The sequence below is a fragment of the Camponotus floridanus genome, unplaced genomic scaffold (assembly GCF_003227725.1).
Source record: "Camponotus floridanus strain SB8 unplaced genomic scaffold, Cflo_v7.5 scaffold26, whole genome shotgun sequence".
NCBI classification, from domain to species: domain Eukaryota; kingdom Metazoa; phylum Arthropoda; class Insecta; order Hymenoptera; family Formicidae; genus Camponotus; species Camponotus floridanus.
This window is the reverse complement of record NW_020229392.1, coordinates 1055480-1075714: the sequence shown is the minus strand read 5'-3', so window position 1 is coordinate 1075714 and position 20235 is coordinate 1055480. Positions and strand designations below refer to the sequence as shown.

General features: G+C 33.4%; 1 protein-coding gene across 1 annotated transcript in view; it reads left to right on the top strand.

Annotated features, from left to right (window-relative positions):
• Window positions 1-18667, top strand: part of LOC105257029 (UPF0489 protein C5orf22 homolog) — a 580793-nt gene extending 562126 nt beyond the window's left edge. Inside the window, exons 7-8 of the mRNA XM_011267372.3 lie at window positions 15877-16095; window positions 18315-18667. Coding sequence (XP_011265674.1) covers window positions 15877-16095; window positions 18315-18450 — 355 coding nt within the window. The 3' untranslated portion in view covers window positions 18451-18667. The remainder of the gene's footprint in view (window positions 1-15876; window positions 16096-18314) is intronic.
• The last annotated feature ends 1568 nt before the right edge of the window (window positions 18668-20235 follow it).

Below are 20235 nucleotides of genomic sequence, written 5' to 3'. Positions count from 1 at the left end.
CTTTTCCTGTTTAAAATTAAATTGATAAAAATTAGAATATATTGAAAGAATAAAAAAATACCATGAAAAAGGTATATAGATAATTTCAGTTTGCAGTTAATTAAATATATAACTCGTATAACAAGCATGAAATCTGTTTCACTTAATAAAATTGTAAATATAGATATTCATTTTTTTACAAATATATAAAGTTATATATATATATATATATATATATATATATGTATATAAATTTATATATAAAAAAATTTACTTTTATTTAAAAGCTACAATGTAAACGAAAAATTTGACTTTATGTTAAAGAGGATTTAAGTATACATGTACTTGTTAAATGAAACTGACGCGAGTTGCTTGATAACAGTTTAAGTTTTGAGTTTCTTTTGAAGCTTGAGTCTTTTACACATGTGAGAATTACTTTGTTTTTTTCTCTTTTTTAACGAAATTTACATTTTACGTACTATTGTAAGCTAATTTTAATTTTATACGCGCACACGTATACATGATTAAACCAAAGTTTACGGATTATTTAAAATTTGTATATACAATACAGATTTATTTAAAATTATACATGTAATCTCAGAATAAAATCATCATCTAAATCTGATAAATTTGATTTGCATAAATACTTTAATATTTTTTTGGCTGGGAATAATCTCAAATTTTTTAATCTGCACACTGTGCATATATATTAACATTATAAACATTGACGCATATTCTTATCGCTCAACAATGGTACACTAAAACTGAAGCGAAATTAAACTTCAAACGGCGAATGCGAGCGCGTGCGCGACATCGCGAGCGGAAAATCGTCGTCGTGTACCTAAATTAAATTTTAACAGCGTCGTATCATCGAACGAATCTCGTCGTAGTTAAACAAGAATATCTCAACGCGATATACATCATCATACGCCAATTTTATGCGACGGTGCGACAGCGATGCGAATATTGCGGTGGAGGAGAGGCCGAGGGGATCGGACATTGGAATTAATAATAACAAAGTAATTCTTTATTGTGCTCAAAGATAGACCGGTGATATTAATAATGGCGTTCGTTGCTCCTGTACCGTGGGGATTTCATTAAAAAGCGTGCGGATCTTGGAGAGCGAAAGAGAGAAGGAATGGCGAAGGTTTTGCGGAGAAGGGCAGCGAAGCTCACAGTGAGGAAAAGAGAAAGTGACAGGAGAAAGGTGGAAAGGAGGGGAGAGAGTGAAAAAGAGAAAGAGCGAGCGAGCGAGCGGAGGAGAACGAGAGAAGTGCTGCGTAAGCTTGGGCCAGATCCGCTTAGGGGATGTAATTAAAATCGGAAAAATGTGTTTAATGAATATTCATTTGTGCCTCGATCTGCGATATTAAACGGGCTTGGCTCGCTTCGCATATTGCCGTACCGCCCCTCCGCTAGCGGCACGCGGCCGATTAAAGGGAGGTGGCGAGGAGGACAAGGAGAGAAGTTGATACGAAGAGAGACAATAGGTGCAGCGCGATGTATCGCGGCGATCGGGAAACAGGCGAACCGGTGTTGCGTGCCTCGCTTTAATTTTATTTCGCCTCTTTTTCTACGACAATATTTCTTCGCGCCGGTTTAGAATCTATCGGGTGGCCGGGTAAATATGGCGTGCGGCCGGATGCGTCGCGACGCGATAAAAATTCACGGGGCTTGAAAAATGACCCGCGCCAGCCACCACATCGGAAGATCGAAACCGCAACGCGGCACCCCGATACATTTATCGGCGAAATTGTAGCGAAGTTATTGGCGCGTTTATGGAAAGGTCCGTGGGGTTCGCCTTTGTCGGTTTCGAGATAACCTCCGGAAGATAAGGTAATAAAAGGCGCGGCTACACTTTGTACGTAATTCGCCGTTACACGTGTACCGAGAGAATATTGGAAACACATACATATAATAAGATCTAAGTGATGTCTTTGTAATAAACTCATCAAAACTAATGAAATTAAAGAGTAATAAGAGACATGACGATTTATATTTTTAATTTATTTTAATTTTTTACGTTTTATTTTTTATTAATATATAAAATATTTTATATGTGATAAAATATATAAAATATTTTATATATTAATAAAAAATATAAAACATAAATTAAAATAAATTAAAAATATAAATCGTCATGTTCATCTCTTATTATTCTTTATAATTTCAAATGAGATATATATAAAAATATTTATAATATATTCTCGAATTTTATATATATCTCATTTGACATTATAAAGACGATAAAAAAATTGATTAGAATTTAAAAATATGTATATATAAATAAATCTCTAACTTTTTTTTTTACATGAAAAATGTCATTTTTTTATATGTATGCAGTAAAGAAAAGATATACGAATTGATGTTATACATACATGTGGCTTATGCCTGATTAAAGAATTCAGAACCTGCTCCGTAAAACGATCTTTGTTCCGATCTTCACTACGGCATTCATCCAAACTCTCCAGAACGGTATTCCAGCCTTCTCTCGGAGATTCCAGCCGTATTCTCGATTTTTCTCGCGACAACGAGGTCATGCGAAAGCACCTCACGTAGAAAATCCACCGCTCGCTCACCTTCACGTGCCTCCCCATCCGGCCGTCGTATCCCCCTCGCGCCACTATCCACCCCATCCGCCCTTCTACCCTTTTTCCTCGCGACGTTTCATTTCCAGCGGGGGCGCGCGATTTCGGGCGCATAAATCGCCACGAGCCAGGAACAGAAAACACCCGCCTTCTTCCACCTCTTGTTCCCCTTTCTCCACCGGTTCTTCGTCTTCTTCGAGAGTCGCGTCTGCATCCCTTCCCCCTCCTCTTCCGTGTCCCGCTTTTCTCGCCTAGAGGGTACTAGAGCCGGAGGTGGGCGAAAGTTTCGAACGAATTTGCATGTCGCTCTCCTAACGATTTCCTCCTTCGAAAAGAGAACTCGAGCTTCATCTCGTTTATCGATAAAAGAAATGACGTTGAATAACGCCTCCTCTTCGTTACCGTGCGAGATACTTTCAATAATGCCACGGCAGATTGCAAGATTTGCAACGCGACAGGTTATTACTTACAGGCTTATGCTCGCCGAATTCTGGATGATTTAAATTCTATGATTTATATAAATTGTTCCCTCTTTAACTATATTCTGTAAATTCTGTAAAAATAAAATTTTAAATTACAGGATGCCGTATCATTTTATTATACTTTATTATTTCATGTAATTTGTTTTGCAGATTCTATTGCATTATTCATCGAAATATGTACTCGTATTTGGTTTCCTAAATAATAATTAAACATATATGAAATGTTACGATATTCGTAAATTATATGTGTCTTGAGTCTTTTTAAAAATATATTTAAATTTTAAATATATTTTTAAAAAGACTTAAATATATTTTTAAAAAGAAATTTTAAATATATTTTCGCATGTTTTTTTTTCTATCAACATTAATATTCAGTTTTAAAAATACTAAAAACTCTTCTTATTCTATATTTTATTGCTACTTCAAAATTAAATTGTATTTACATGTTGCTAAGGTTATCATTTTTTGCGTATTCTATATGTATTTACATAATTATATTCTTTCACAAATCCCGTTGATTGGTCATTATCTTATCTATTATCGAGCGGTTTCTGGAAAGCAACGTCGCTTTCAAGCAAGGAATCTCACCCGCGGCAAAAAAATTCCCTGTATCTCGTTGACATGGGACACCGGGACCTTCCCGTGCGTACCATTTTGCCCTTCTTTTTCCCCTTTCCGTTGTCCCACCCGCGCTGACGCGTCCTCTCCACCCCCATAGATCCCCTCTAGATGCGTTTATCTTCCATACCCTATTGATCCGTAAGTGATGGTGCTCCGGAAGGTGGAGGGTGCCAGTGACGGAGGCGGGTGGATCGGTCCTGGGGGCGGGGAAGGGCGGAAGATGGTTTTCACAAGGGGGGGACCAGGGAGATCGAACTCTTGTGCGCGGATCGCACGATTAGGTCGTCGAGAAGCAAGAGAGCGAGAGAGAAAAAGGGAAAAGCAAGATGAGGATGCCCTAAAAACCGAGCTCGCGCGGAATGAAATAATAATATTAAGATGGATAGAGAGAGAGAACGGGGCTCTAAGTTCTTCGGTACACGGCGACGTAGGGGAAAGTCGAGGCTGTGCGGGACGGGGGGAAGGAGATAGGGAGGTAATACGGACCGGCGGCGGCTGACAGTGACGCAAGAAGCTTTTTCATCATTTCCAAACCGTCCTAACTTCGCCCTCGGAACAGCCCAGAGCGAATCCATACGCGACCACCACCCTCGTCTCATTCCTCCGTAAGAGATTTCCTTCTTCTTTCCGTATCCAGGTGGATACGCCATACGCACGAGTCTGTGTATTCGCTCGATATCCAACGTGAACAAGATGTAGAAATAATTTCGCGAAGAAAATGCACGAGTATTTTCACGTTTATTCAGATTCACAAAATGTGGAGTTTCACATGTCGATAATTTGAATATAACACGTTGTCTGTATTTTATATTTTCTAAAACATTTATTTAAAAATGATTAGTTTTATATTTTTCAAAATTGTTAATCTTAAAATTTTTTTCTACTTTTTCAATTCTATATACATAAATAACATATTATTGTCCATTTTTATAAGTTCAAAAAAAGATTAATTGAATATATATATCATTTGAATATAATACAAAATTTATATATTAAAGTAATAGATATGTTTTCATAATTATTTTAGAAATATTTTTTAATCAGAATATGCGTTCAATAAAAATAATCGTTTTTTTCTATTTTATATTGCATATTTATTTTGGAAAATTTATCTGTTCTATAAATCTTCTTTGTTACTTCTTCCTTTATTAATAAGAATATATTAATATTAATGTATCCTTATTATTAATAAAGGAAGAAGTAGCAAAGAAGATTTTATTTTATATATTTGCAATTGTACAGTCATTAGTATAATGTTGATGTATAATATTATTAACTGTAACAAATCAAATATTAAGCAATATCATTAAAAATATTGAATTCTAAATATGTGCTTAATGCACATTTCATAGAATTATTTTAATGTTAATAGCAAAAAAGAAATATCAATATCTATATTATTAAAATAAAGCGATTAAGTAATCAATTATAAAAAAAATTTAAATATGTGTGCTTAATGCACATTTAAAAAAATTATTTCAATATTAATAACAAAAAAATATCAATATGTATATTATTAAAATGAAGCGATTAAGTGCAATCAATCATAAAAAAATTTCTAAAGATATCTTTATACAGTTATTATATTTATAATTTTTACAGTTATTCAGAATTATCGATATTATTCGGTAAATTAGGATCTTATGTCTTATATCTTTTTATCAGGTAATATCACATAACACATAAATAAATCTTGATATTTTTCACACTTTAGCACTTGATAACTTGTTTTTCTGTGAATACTGTTTGTGAGGAATATTGTAATAACTATCGTAAAATCTGCAGACTAATGTACAAGAGCAGAGCGAAAGAACGAGCGGAAACGCGGTTCGAATACGCGTGTCAAACTGAAAGTACAGCAGGTTCGAAAGCATGAGGCCCCCACTGGCCCGCTTCTTCCCCTTTGCTACCTCCTTCCCAGGGCCTGGATTCATGCCCAGTTTTTATCGCGATGCTTTGTTCTAATCCTACGGCGCGACCCCTCACGCATACATCACATCACAATGTGTCGTTTTTTCTTGTTCCGGGGCTGGCTTACGTAATGGGTCCCTTGTACGACTACCATCGGGACGCGTCTCCTTCAGGACCGTGATTACAGGGTAGATGATAATGTGTCTGAAAATTTCTTATTCACTTATACGATATGTTTGTTATCGCATGCAGTGTAAGTAGTATTATTAGAACAAAATTATTTTCCTGAGATTTATCATTAAAAAAATTTTTTGAAGTATTAAAAAATTGTGACCGAAAAAGTTGCTATTTTATATTAATTATGATATATTTTTGATAAATTAATATTTTTTTTTATTATACATTTATATTACATATATATTACTAGTAACAATATTAATTTTAGTAATATTTCAAATATAATAAATGTGCGAAATACAGTTTTTATATTGGAATTTTTTTTATATTATAATTTTATTAACAAATATATATGCAGGTATAATTAAATATAGATAAAGTAAAAGTACAAAAAAAAATTGAGCGCAATATACGTATAATACGGAGGCTCCGATGTAGTTCAGTTACGATTCTGGTTCGCTTCTTATTTCATTTGCATACTTACTCGCGGTCGTGCCCAAGAATTCAAACGGTATACTTTTACGAAAGCACGGTGGAAGATGAGACCCTTTGAGCGACAATGTCCGGGTCCCTCCGGTCGCTCTCCTTATTTCTTTTTTTTATGACACGTATGCACACACGCCCGAGAATTCTTTCTTGATATACGGGCTCGGTAATTCGTGCGAAGTCACGTCGCTACCGAACCGACATTCGCTGGTAGACATAAAAGCTTTCGATCTCTGTGATGATCCACGCATGGACTCTAACGTGCACGACATTAATTTCATTTAATAAGAACCGAAGATGAGTAATTGCTCATCGTATTATATTTGCGAACCTTCGTTTACCTTGAAAGGGAAGGGAACGACAGAATATTTAGCATATTAAAACAGCCACCCGCGGAGAATCGAATGCCGTGGAACTGCTCACCTGGCGCGAGATTTCTAAATGTAAGGAAGAAATCTTTGTTGTACGATTTGCTTTAAAAAACAGTAACAAATTTAACTTTCTTGTTTCAAATATGTTTGATGAGACACACTCGTAGGAACGATGTAGAATATAGATAGAAAAAATAACTTTAATTTTTATGGCCGTTTTAGTTTAGAATAAACAAAGAAATATATAATCATGAATTCGAATACTTAACGCGACATGAAAGATCTGAGGAAAAGAGAAAGGACGAGTATAAGAATGAATATAAATATCCAGGATGATATTGAAGACAAAATCGTATCGTGAAAGAAAAGAGGCGAAAGAGTGAAGAAATTTCCACCCCTTCCGTCAAGTCACGACGATTGCGAAGCACAAGGATAATTGCATTAATTTATTCCCGATCCGCCACAGAAATTCTAGATCCTCCGGGCTAATTACGTTATTAAAGGACTCTGCCACCCCGTACCACTACCCCGTGGGATTACGGTTCCCGATAAAATTCCTGGAGGAGCAAAACGCCCCGACCTCCCGCCGCGCACCGTCGCTCCTTGACACTATTAAATCGCGATTTGCACGAATCACGGCCGGTAGGTAGAGGTTTATGCCGATATGGCGAGTAATATTCAAGAGTTTTTTAAAACTGTTATTACAGCCTGTCTGACTCTTGAATCGACCGCGCGCAGAGCGACAAAGGAGAGGTTCATTAAGCCGTTCGTTCCTCTAGAAATCGCTGATTGTACGCAATTACGAGGCGAGCCGCTGATCGAAGAGCCTACGCCATCGCGCTAATCGTTAATTTGGAGATGAAGACTTTTACTCCCCGATAGACCAATTAAAACTTTTGTCTATTTAGTCGTTTCGTGATACTGAAAAAATTGGATATTTCCCTGAAGCTTGTTGAATAATTCAAAATATGAAGTAATCATACCTATATACGTACATGCTTTAGTATTATTTCAATCTTGAGTTTAATGATTAATTCTTTCAAGATAATTTGAAAGCTAATCTTCTTTTAAACTATTTCGAAGGCTCTCATTGCTGTAACTTTGATTTTCAGTATTAAATCTCTTTTTTCTCTATTAAATAAAAGAGAAAAATTATGAAAAATTTTATTTTTTTTCAATGATTTTTATTAAATAATTATTAATAGGAAAAATTCTCTCTCTCTCTGATAAAAAAAAAACGTTAACTCGAATGCAAAAGTTAAGAAAGAGATTAAAATATTAATATTTAAATTATTAATAAAAAAAATTATATATTTCTTGTGTAAAATAATACAGATTTAAAATGCAAGAAACTTATAAATCCAACAAGGACAAAACATGGATGAGTAATAAATATTTCTAATATTAACGAAAGTGAATTAATCAGACAGCGTGAGACCTTCGACTTCCTGTTCCAGCCGACGTCGCAAGTTTCTTTTAAGACAGCTGATGCTGATACAGTAGCAGGGTTTAATTTGCATAAGGTCTCGTATAGAGTGAATCTAACTTGATCATTTTACCTTTCCGAGAGCAACATCGTTCCCCTTGCTCGAGTAATACGCAAGCTTTATAATTAGAAGGGGCTGTTTTCATGTAAATCTGTAATGGTAGCTGAAATATGTCTCGTGGATGTTTCATCCGGGATATCATGTTTTTTCGGTTTGTATTCTACACGAATATTTAGATGCGATCAACAATTATATTTCGTAATGATGACAAAGTACAATTTAAGAATTAGTAGAGCAATTAAAGAATTTTTTTACACTTTTTTTTCTTTATTAACAACCTTGATTTTCTCTTCTCTTTTCAAAAATATTCTCTTCTTTAACAATATCAACAAGTTTTATACAATGATAATTATTACACTCATAATAATTAAATGCAAATAAATATTAAATAACTTTTCATGATTAATAGCGATATATTGATATGTAGAGAATAATGATTATTTTAACCGATTAGAGAAAATTGCAAAACTAAATAAAAATACGAAATAGGTACAAAGAAAAATATATGACGACAAGAAAAACACAGGGAAAGAAGGGCGTAACCTGGGAAGTAAAGCGGCGGATAGGATACATCAGAACAAAACGGACTACCGGAATTTCTAATGAAGTGTGTGAACTTCAACCCGGTTTCGACGCGTAACCTAATTAAGTCCGGAACGCGTATGCAAATTTTTTGCGCAGCGTGACGCGCCGCGCGCTGAAACCGACCCCCATCGTCTTATTCCCTTTCTCTTCTTTCTACTGTTGCGCTGCCCCAACGTGATACAATACCGTCGATTTTGGCCTCGTATGCATTCGCAATTGTACGCGAATTCGACCGTTAATTAATTAGAAGTCTCGACGGAGAAGGGGTTCGGCTGGAATACCGTTACAAGACCCGGACGTTCGCACAAACGAGTCAATAATTCACGAAGGAATTAAGCTTCTATATAGCCCAACCCTTTCGAGATTTTGTGCGCGATCTTTCGATAGAAACAGTTATTTAAGTTTAATTGAATGTATACATATATACATGGAATATATGGATATTTTTATATATTTATCTACAAATTAATTGGACAATGATTCATAAAAAAATATATAATACAAACACTAATACATTATGAATTATGGATATTTATGCAGTTTTTTCTAATTTTTTAAAATTTAGAATATAAAATATGACTTAATAATATTTTGTAGATAAATCATGCTTTTTTTACATCGCAAAAAATTTATCAACAATCATACAAAATATGTTCGAAGGTTCCTTAATTTTTTAGTAAATAAAAAGAAATCTTTTTCTCTTATTTTATAAAATATAGTATAGCTCTCTACCAGAAGATACATTTCTCTCTTTCTCTTTCCGTAAAAAATGAATACATTTTCGAATGAATTCCGTGCAAGACAAATCGTAGTAAAAAAGATTGACCTGTGCTTGACACAATGTCAATGGTCTTTTCAACTTCTGCCGCGGTACATTGGTGGCAACAGTGCAACCTGCCTATCCCACAGTGTAGTTGAATGCATCCAGTATCGACAATACATCCGAACCGTTCGATGGGGATGAATATCTATTGATTGGTGGTATGGGACGGCCCCTTAGGATCGCTTCTCGATGTAGATGTGTACCTGCTGCGGCCCCAAGCACATCCCATTCTACCTGCGAGTATGTGCCAAATTATCGTGTTCCGAATGGCACGTGTCACATGACAGGTATCCTGACACCAGCACGATGAAAGCTTTCAGTATCAGTAATTGTACTGTTAATTGTAGACAAGCAATTTGTATAACTTTCGATTTTGATTTTCTTGAGAACAATTTAAAACTATATGTTATGATTATTTCCTTATACTTACATATTATATTCTATGTTTTTTGATTGCAAAATTATTTTTCTTTTTTTTTTAAATTTACGAAATACATTGAATAAATCTATATATATTTTTATAATTTATTAAATTAATGACAGATACTTTAAGCGCAATATTTTTATTATGGTATACTATAAAATGTCTCTCTATTTTTTTCTATATTCTATAATATTATATAAAATATATTGAAAAATTAAAATAATATTTAACATACAAATATTTTTATGTTTGATTTATTTAATACAATATTATATCTTAATATGCAATAATTAAACAAAATATGCATATATTTCCATTAAGTATAATTAAATAAATAATAATCAAATTATTTTATCGTGTACCTAGTATTATTTTTAAATAAATTCAAATTATTATTGTTATTTTTACATTAGATTTTTATTTATATATTTAAAAAGAATTGTATTTTTAAATTTTCTTATTTCAGAGATATCGATTAATTTTTAAAATTTTCTTATTTCAGAGATAATTGCACTCAATTAATTTAAAATATTGATTAACTGTAACAATTATTTATTGAATGTGATATCTATAATTTATCTGACATATATGTCAGAATATTATTTCCGGCAAAGGGAAAATGATATAGATTACTGATACATAATACGCAACTGCAAGCACTTTTCACTTCATTATCATCTTAGAGCATATGGTAATAGATAACGGAAATTTTTTGGGTCACGCATAATGAACGTTTACCTTCGATCACACGCGTGAACGCAGCTGGGTCTATATCCATTATAGATCGGTAACTCGATATCGATGTATTTTCCTAACGCTCGGCAAACATTCGTGTAAAACAAGTTGGGTTACATCAGGTCAGAGGAAAGATCGACCTCGAAGAAAGCGATAGGTTTATTACGGAGGATCAATTTTAAGGATATTTTTGATGATTTATTTTATTTATATAATAGTGTATAAATAAGACATATATATGTGATAAATTATAGATCTCGCACTCGTTAAATAATTACAGTTGCTGTAAAAATAGTTACAGTTAATCAATATTTTAATCAATATTTTAATTGCTACAATTAATCAATATTTTAAATCAAACAGTACAATTGATCGATAGCTCTGAAATAATATTATAAATCATATATTTAAAAACACAGTTTTTTAAATATATAAATATAAATCTCTAATTTAAAAGTAACAATAATTTGAATTAAATATTATTTGAATTTATCTAAAAATCGTATTAGGTGCACCATAAGACAATTTGTTTTCTACGATTAACTAAGTACCTTATTCTATTTATTACCTAAGATATATATGTGAATTGGACCGCCGCTTAAAACAGACATTAAAAAAAACTCTTAATAACGTATGCGCATATTAAATTCTGGCGACGCACATCTCGCGATAAGACGACATGTGAACCCGCGTCTCACAGTATTTTAATGAAACCTTAAAACGCGTATCGAGTATCAGTCGCCTCGGGGAGATCCCGAGATGGATCGCAGAAGCAGAAAAGGACGAAGGCCCCTTGCATCCTGATACGTTCCTATCCTGTCGCTCGTACGTCAACCCTCGTTGTTTTTTTGCCGCGCTCTTAATAATTGATCATCTGATTACGATACATTATACCCTCCCTACTTCGCTCCTGCTTCAGCGTACTGTCGGAGGGCATTATTCTTGCACCGAGAAAAGTAGTATCGGGACAGATAGAGATAAAGAGAGAGAGAAATAGAGAAAGAGACAGAGAGGCAGCAGGCGAGAGAGGGAAACTTTTTCTTCCCGCCGCGCCCGGTGACGGACGGCCATTTGCATATAGGCCCCCTTATCGACAAACACACCGGGGGCGCCCTTCGTAATGAGGGCCCCTTCCCTTCATTCTCGACGTCCCTCTTTCCTTTATTTTTTCAACGTGGACCGCCATTGTCCGTTAACTCATTCGTCGGGACAGTGTGGACCAGTAGTATCTCACTTCCTCTTCCTCGTTACTCTTGTCTCTCTTCTCCTTTCTGTCTCTCCCTTTCTCCTTCCTTTTCTTCCTCGTATTCCTTTTGCTCTCATTGTACGAGGACGTAGGTTGTGTAAAAAAAAGGGAGGAGTGGTGGAAAATAACAAAACTGGTCGGTCACATGTCGAAAAATATGAATCGTAGAGATAGAGGCGGACGCGTTGGCGCTAGTCTCTCGTGACATCTGCTTCCTGAAATAGGTATAAAAAAAGAATCCACAAAGAGTTCTCGCGATCGTTTTTGCAGCCGTATATAATTGTAGCCGTGACAGCACGCAAATAATATCCTGCCGCTTGATTGTTTCGTCTAGAAATAATCGTCAGTAATAAAAGACGCAAGAAAAAATATTTCCTACATGTAGTAAATTATGATCTATCATTCGAATTTTTTTACTTTTGTTTTTATTCTCAACAAAAATATATAATAATATATTCAAAAATATATAATAATAACACGCAAAAATTTGATGAACCATAAATTATTACATTTAATGTAGATGTTTCTTTAAAATGTTATAGTTATTATTTATCATAATTTTTTAATTTTAATGTTAAATGTTTCAATAAAAATTTAAAATAAATTTGTATTATAATAAAATTTAATTGGAATTCTCTAAGTAGAAAAACAAGTCATCTATTGATTATCAAAGATTATTTATTATAAATTCTTACATAAAATAACTTTAATTAGATTTCCTTCAAAATTGTCTTGGTGTTAGAGAAAGAAAAATGTATTAATAATTTTTTTATATAAATATGTGTACACAAAGAGCTTCATTAAAATTAACTACACATATATTTACCAGTATGATTATTGTTGTATACAAATATCTAGTCTAAAACTAACAATAAGTAACATTACATAGATCTTATAATTAATCATCGATGTTAACAGGTCTTCTGATGTAATACACCTGGCATTTTAAAAATCAAAATTTCACGATTATCTGCAGCTTTCGAGCATCTTATATAAATGATGGGCATTAAATTTGAATTACGCGAAGGGAATCATAGGTCTATATGTGAACCTAGTAATTTCTTTCAAACTCGAGATCCTTAATGGATTGCACTAACGATATGATTTGAAAAATCGCTTTTCGAGATTGAATGTTTACGAACATTCGTTGTGTCGTTTTAATATATTCCTGTGATGAGTGTAATAACTCATTGGTAATTACATCTATCAACGATGCTTAAACATTATCAATCATATTTCATTCCTTTTAAGATTTTAATAAAATGTTTTGCTAAAACTATTGTGTGTGTAACACAAAAATAATCAATAATATACTCAATTTCATATGTTATTTACATTTCATAATAATAAGTAACGGTTCTATTTTACGTTTTATTTATATATCTCTAAACGAATTATATTTTTTAAATTATATTTTAATAGATTTTATCTTTAAATCTCTAAATATTGAATGCATTTGAATTCACTACATAAAAAGAAAACAAAAAGAAAAGAATATCTTTTCAATTTTCGAGAAAATATATTAAATAAACAAAATGACATCTTGTTTATAATTCTCTAGACTTAGAGAATATATTTTTTCTGTAGATTCTTTTTTCTTGGATTACTATATGAACATAGATATATGACACATTATAATATATTATAATTATAAAAATATACATTGGATTTTTCAAATATAGTGAAATAACATATAATGACATTTTATTATTCTTAATACAATATCCATATTTCTAATTAACTGTGTTTGCTATAATCAAACTATGCTAATAATAAATAACTTTGCGACGCCAGAAGATACAGTTACTTCTCTTCTCATTATTTGCAACATTATTTACATAGTTGTTCGCGCAAAGACCGTCCTTGCATTTTCGAGATCGATCGTTACCAGTATTATTACCCAACTGTCAAGATAATCTGCGATGGGAATCACGAGCTGTGATAGATAGATACGAAGAAGCGGGCTCACGTGTGCCTGACCTGGAGGCGGCTAGGGCAGGTGCGACTTTCAGGAGAATAATTAATATTCAGCGAGGAAAAAGTGGGCGAGAAAGGCCGACGATGGCCTTCTCTTATAAACAGTTGACGCGTTAGCGACTGAAACGCGCCGCTTGCTAGCCACGCACCTGGTTCTACTGGCTCGTATAAAGAGAAACTAAAAAGGCAAGAACACATCTTCTCTCTCGGAGCAATTACGCCCATTATGGACGGACGTTCGGTTACCGTGATCACCTAACCTGAGACCGCTTAACTTAATTTGAAAATTATGCGCTCGGCTGTGCATCAGTGGTGAAATGATACGGCGTGGAGGACCTGCATGCGTTTCCGTTATTAATACCGGAGATGTCCCCTCGCCTTCTGGTGCATGCATCGTCTAATTTATGGCGGAGCGCTTTATATAGTACTTCGTGTAAAGAACATCGATCTACCCTTATCAAAGTCTGCATCGATAAACGTGACTATATTTACGAAAAGGTTTACTAATTTCTCCATTCAGTATTGATGAAAATTTCCCCTTTTTTGCTAACTTTGTAAAATAAATAGTCATAAAAAGAATTTTTTATGTACATTATTTTACATACATATTGCATACATTTTTGAATTTCTAGTATTCAATAATAATGGAATATTAAAGGCTATAATATTTGAATATTGAGTTAAAATTTTTTAAAATTGAAAGAAACAAAAACGAAATTTTATTCTAATCTATTTTTTTAACTTAATCTATCGCGATATTTAGGATAGGATTCCCGGTCCACAAAATGCTATAATAATTATAATCTACGCAGGTTTTAAGGTATGATCAAAACTGTCCCACTACGGGGCAAGTTTGTGACTTGCCATCGCGATTCCTGCATCGTCATCCCCAATGATATCATTATCGATAATCTAAATAAAAAAAAAACAAAAAAAAAACAGATGATCGGCCGCTGCTTGTCAACGGAGGTATCGTTCGATCGTGCCGCACCAGGAATTGCAGCTGCAGAAAACGAGGAAAACTTGTGATCAGATAAGAGTAAAAGCAGAGGGCGGTATAAGGGAGTCACGGAGGGAGGGAGATAAAGAGCGCTCGTGGAGAGGAACGGAGAAGTACAAATTACGGGCACCCGGAACCGTTCTTGTGGCCGTGTTAACTTTCGTCGCGTGCCTTCAGGAAATACCTCAACTTTTACAGCCACGTGCTATCGTTGGGGCATTATAAACTTTCCATCGTTCACCTTTGTCCTCCGTCTACCTTAGCCCTTCCTTGCGCGTGCGTTTATGATGAAGTTTATAAATTATCTGTGCAATCACTTTTTTCAAAGACCTTTTTTCTCTTTTTTTATATGCTTAATATTCCACAACATTAAGTTTATTTGAGTGATTTTAGCTGCAATAATTGCTCTCGTATTATTATATGATCAATATTTAATAAAAATATTAAAATTGGATTGATACATTTACACACACACATATGCACACACGTACATACATACATATTTTGTAAATGTATGTATCGAAATTTATGATTGCTTCTTTTTTGCAATGCAGATTGATTATCTCAATATGCACTATGCGTGATTTTATATCAATGAGGATACGTCATTGAACAAAAATTAATATGCAGTTTGACAATTCCAATATTGAAATAATTAATAATATGTGAATAATTTTACTCGTTATTTGATGCAAATTTAATATCATTGTTTTTGAAGGAATATATTTTTATTGAATTTGCAATATTATGTAAAAATTGAATATAATATTTCTAATATGTTTTTTATGTATATTATTACACATATTTATTTAATTAAATTCTTAAAGAAGTAGACTTTTCACATCATGTTTTTTCTACTTGTAAGATTTAATTGCGATAACTTTTAGCTTTACTTTTAGTCATGTAAATGCATTACAATTTCAGATACGAAGCTGTGAATCGTCTTTTTCAAGAAGTAACGAGCGCCTACAGAGACTCGGAGATTGATTGGATGCTAGTGTACAATGCAGGTTGCACTATAGATGATACGACTCTACCCGAACATGTGACAGAGCCCAATGATCTCGATCGCTTGATTAATGGGACATTTAGACTGTTTTTGGCGGCTCTTCCCACACTTCCAACAATTGTCACCATAGCTAGGTAAGTCATTTCATCAAACAACTTTAAATGTAAATTATTTTTTTATTTTTCCAATGAAACAATGTATATGATGTACCAAAGAAAATATAAAACGGATAGTAATATGCATTCTTTAATAAATATGTATTCTTTAATAAATCTTTATTTCTTTATTTAAGTATAGATTGATAGTGACATGATTCTGAAATTATAAATATGTTTATAAATGTGTCACTGAAATTATAAATATATTTATAACTGTGAAATAAATTGTATATTTCTAGAGAGCAACATCATATAACTTTTTAAATTATATTAAGAAATTATTATAATTAATAAAATCGTCAATATTTAATTGTTACATCATATTACATTGTAAACTGATATCGTATGAATAATACGAGTTAAATATAACCGCTCGTAAAAATTGTAGTAAAAGATTTGTTCAGGTATCTTAAAGGGATGGAAGGTTTAAATTAACAATCGCAGTAGGCTTCATGCATATACTGATTAAATGCTTGGCTCGTACAAATTGATTTTAATGTACGGTTTCAACGGCTGAAATTATATTGTCTCGTTTTTACACACGCGAAACCGAAGCCCGCAATACCGCAGATGGCGTAGAAGAAGATGCTGGGAGGGCACACGAAATAGAGAAGAAGGGTGGCTTACAAAAGCGACACGGCGGGGCTGTCCAAGGGGTGGGTTTAGGATCGTGGATATACCGTTAAGCCCCACCCTCCAGATGAGTTTCACATAGGGGTGCACAAAATCAAACCATCCAACTTTCGCATATCATAGCTAGATGTCCCTGCTTCCGATTTCCCGAAATAGATGTTGCATGTTTCTTCCTATCTCAGCTTTATTTCGTCCTTTTCTAAACATTAAAGCGAATAGCACGACGATATTTCTCTTGAGATTTCAAAATAATTAATATAATATCTCGTGTAATTTTGTTGTAAAGAATCCCTAAACGCGAACTTATTTGTGGAATAGTAATATAATATTTTTCTTGATGTTTATGAAGGCCTTGATATGCAAGTATTATTTAAAAAACATGTGCACATGAATTTATTATGCAATTATATGGTAATATAAAAATATAAATAGATGATGAGAAAACTGTCTCAATATATGACAAAAATTATATAAACATTGACGTAAAATACATTTGGATAAATCAAGAAGCACAAACATAAGCACTTATATTAAATTTATTGGACTGCTTTTTAAGAATTCCATAAAATTTAACGAAAATATCTTGCTCTTAAAATAAAATAAATGCTAAAAATGATTTATCGTAAAAAATTCAGATCAGCAACAAGAGAAAAATATGTATATATATTTTACTAAATATTATTTTTTTACATCATGTTATTGTATATCTTCAATTTTTCTTGAAAAATATATATTTTTATTTCAACATACATAATTAATCCTACATATATACATAAAAGAAGCAACAAACTTTTGAAATAATGTTGTGAGTGGTAATTTGGCGCCATCTCGTGATAAATGTCCGGAGATTCTGCTCAAACTTCCGGCGGAGACTTAAAAAAATCGATTCTACCCCATTCGACGTACTGCCACCCCTTGCTGTCCCCAACCCTCATTTCAGCACATTAGTTTCCGGGGGAGACGCGGTAACGCCGCCGGATATCGCCTCTGGACAGTTTGCAGTTTCTCTCGTAGTTTGCCAAACGGCGATTAAGCGATCAGAGACAAAAATTGACGAGGGCGAAATGGAAAACAAAAGAAACATTGAATCGCTAGGAAAGTGAAACTGATGAAAGTAGAAAAATTAATGGTCGTGGAAAGTAAAATAAGACCAAGAATAAATGAGAGCGCGATTCTTTTAACTACTCACTTTATCATGATTAACATTTTTCTTTTTTTTTTCTTTTTTTATCCTGACTGTAATTAATTGCTTAACATATTATTATACAAATCCTTCATTTCTTTAGCTCTCTTTTTAATAAATCGAAGTTTACTATATTTAATATAAAAGAAAATTGTAATTTGATAAAAAATGTTATGACAAGGAGAGAAGTTAAATAAGATGATTTGGAATATAATGACGTATTATTAACATGAGTAGATATCTTAAATCTTATTTCTGGAAAGAAAGAGAGAGAGCTATACTTATTAATATAGCTATTTCTCTCTCTTTCTTCCTTTCTCTATCGCTCTCTCTTTTTTTCTTAGCTATAAATAACTTGATAATATTTCTTGTCTTACAGATCTAGCGAGGATGATTATACTCCTCTCGAAAACGTCGATCAAATTCAAGTTGACGTTCTCGATCAACTTCGCGAACGATTGGGATCGGAAATAGATGTTAAATTGATTTATCAAGAAAATGAGGAACAACAGTAAGTCTTAAAAAGAAATGTTTCTCATATACTATTATCTTAAAATTATAATTTGTCAAACAAAAGTATATTTATCCAACATGGATTTTATACAACTCTCTCTATAATTATGTAAGCGTATATCACTTTGCATACAGGAATTATAACATTATATCAATAATTATTAATAATTATAAGTAAAAAATCGATAGGTAGATGTTGTCGGTCATTATTCGACGAGTAAAAAATTCCAAGATATAATACTATATTTAATACAAATAAAAGTTGTATGAAAAAATGTACGAAAAGGAGGAATTACAATAAAGATATCAATTCAGAATATAACAGCATACTATTACACGAAGATATCTTAAATCTTATTTCTAAAAATCGAATAAGCATAGTTGTTTCTCTTTAGATACTGTTCTATATTTTTCTCGCGCGATCGCACATTTTCGACGTCCCTCGTAGTAACTATATTTCAGACGGCTCGTATTATTCGAAGCGCGTCGCGTGAATCTCTCGGAGATCTGAAGAGGTCGTAAGGCAGACACGAGAAGAAGGGACGTGGCGAGTCTTTGATCGCGCGGCGGCGATTTACATAGGATCGGTGCCACTGGTCCACTGGTGGAACGCGAATACAATACCGATATGCGAAGCTTGTCGCTTCTTTTTTGCAACGAAAGTGCCCCCTACCCCCTTGTTGTCGATCCTCGTACCACCAGTCTCGGATTTGCATACCTTGGGCCAGTTTCCCACACGTCTCAACAGCTTCCGTCTCGTCTCGATCCCTCCTCACTCACTTTGCATCTCTCGCTCTCCCTCTCGTCCCTGCCTACCTCTCCGACGTTTCCGCGCAACCCTTTCAACTGTCGACGAAGACAAAAACGCGGGAGTACCTCCAAAAAAACCTCAACATCTTCCTTCTCCCACGACGATGACGTTTCCTGGCGAGACGGCTCGCAAGACCTGTCTATTGTGGACATGGCACATTCGGAATAGATGTGGTTTTTTTGCGTATACGCCAGTTTAAAGTGATTGACGGAAGCGGAAGACATAAGCATATATATCTCGCTCCTCCCTGATCTAGATCCTTATTAAACATATGATTTTAAAATGTATTAGTGAATATCATTAGAATCATATAATTTTCTGTATATGTATCTTTTTAACCAGTGACAAAGTTGATAACATGCGTTGAACTTTGGAAAGATTCTTAATAATTTTTCAAGAAAATATGGAAAGATATAAAAAAAATATTCTTTGAATGAATCAATAATGAAAACCTCCCGCAAAATAATAAAAATAATACAACGTAATGAATATAATGAAAAATGCAATATAACGTTAATTTTTTTATTTTTGCATGATATATTTTATCTTATTTTCTCTTCTTATTTTATTATTTAATTTTTTTATAATAGTCATATATGAAGAATAACATAGATACACATCAAGATATTAATCGAGAAATATTAATGCAATAAAATTTGATAACTTCCCGATTAATATTCGTTCTGCTTTATTACTTTTTGTCGTAAATTACATAAAAGTCTCAGTCCACAAATTGGCGGAAATTTTATTAGCATTCGCAGCATCCCACTTTGTGCGGCCAAATGCATATATATGTATATCCCGTGACTTTATACAATATATCTTAGAATAATAGAATTAATTGCTTGTGTACGTACTCTGGAAAAAAAGTTTTCAGATGCTTTAAATTATAAAGATTTTAAATTATAGAAATATTACGCTACAGGGACTACAATTTATTCATACAAAATCCTTTTGTTCTTTTTCCTTAACGATG